Below are 940 nucleotides of genomic sequence, written 5' to 3'. Positions count from 1 at the left end.
GCCCCCCTTTTCTCTGTTCATGTGGCATTCTTTTAGTTGCCCCGGGTCCCATCCTCCACAGAGTGACTGTACTCTATACAACTGTGTAACACGGTCCTTTCTCCTGGCCCATTGGACAAGCCAGAGAAGGTGTGAGAGAAAATTAACAGAACATCAATATTGTCTCAGTTTAGCCAAAAGCAAACTTGATGATAAGGAGAACAGAAAAGCAAGAAATGGCCACTCATGGCAGCGCTGGCACAGAGCGTTTGAGGTCAGGAGTCAGCCAATCCGGTGGGTCTCACACCACAGAGGAGGAGTTGGGCAGGCCCACGATGGTGGCACCGCTGGGGGTACCACTGATGACGTTGAAGATGTGCAGTGAGTCTGGAAGAACGTTCTTCATGCCATCCTCCACTGGAATGATCTGGAAGGGAGCGACGGAGGGTGTTCAAGATAATGTTAAAGGAACAAATTATTCGTTCCGACAACTTAGTAAGAATGAATCACATGTAATAAAGTCCATGCCAAAGATGTTTTACCATCCAATCTGCTCATGTCAGCACAAAGGAAAAACAGAGGGAAAAGGGGGTTATCAAAATATCACAATAGCATGAAATATTATAAAATTACTATGAAATCCCAATGCCCTACTAATTATAACTATTACTTTCATAATAATACTCCAATTAAACTGTTTTACCAGTATTGCAATCAAAACAAACACAACAGATTATTCCAAAATGTACAAATAAACAAAAACGGCTGATGAACAAACAATGCTGGATCCCAATGTTTGTTACGATAGTAGGTAACTCATGCTTACTGGCTCGTGCATGATGGCGGACAGCTCTCTGGCCAGGTCTCTGTAGTTGGCCTTCATCTCGTCATGGTACTCCTGCTGGTCCTCTTTAATCAGCCGCTCGTTGATGCCCAGGCCATGGCCACACGCTTCCACAAA

General features: G+C 44.5%; 1 protein-coding gene across 11 annotated transcripts in view; it reads right to left on the bottom strand.

Moving 5' to 3' along the window:
* LOC118386441 (dedicator of cytokinesis protein 9-like) overlaps positions 1–940 on the bottom strand; it is a 195835-nt gene continuing 194895 nt past the window's right edge. For all 11 annotated transcript variants that reach the window (XM_052523007.1, XM_052523015.1, XM_052523017.1 and 8 more), the window contains 2 exons: positions 806–940; positions 1–406 (listed from right to left, as the gene is read on the bottom strand). The exon at positions 806–940 is cut by the window's right edge and continues 4 nt beyond it. In XM_052523007.1, the coding sequence (XP_052378967.1) occupies positions 281–406; positions 806–940 (261 nt within the window). In that variant the 3' untranslated portion in view covers positions 1–280. The remainder of the gene's footprint in view (positions 407–805) is intronic.

Source organism: Oncorhynchus keta, chromosome 7, assembly GCF_023373465.1.
Source record: "Oncorhynchus keta strain PuntledgeMale-10-30-2019 chromosome 7, Oket_V2, whole genome shotgun sequence".
Taxonomy (NCBI): Eukaryota; Metazoa; Chordata; class Actinopteri; order Salmoniformes; family Salmonidae; genus Oncorhynchus; species Oncorhynchus keta.
The sequence above is the reverse complement of the archived record's forward strand: the minus strand, read 5'-3'. Positions and strand labels throughout refer to the sequence as shown.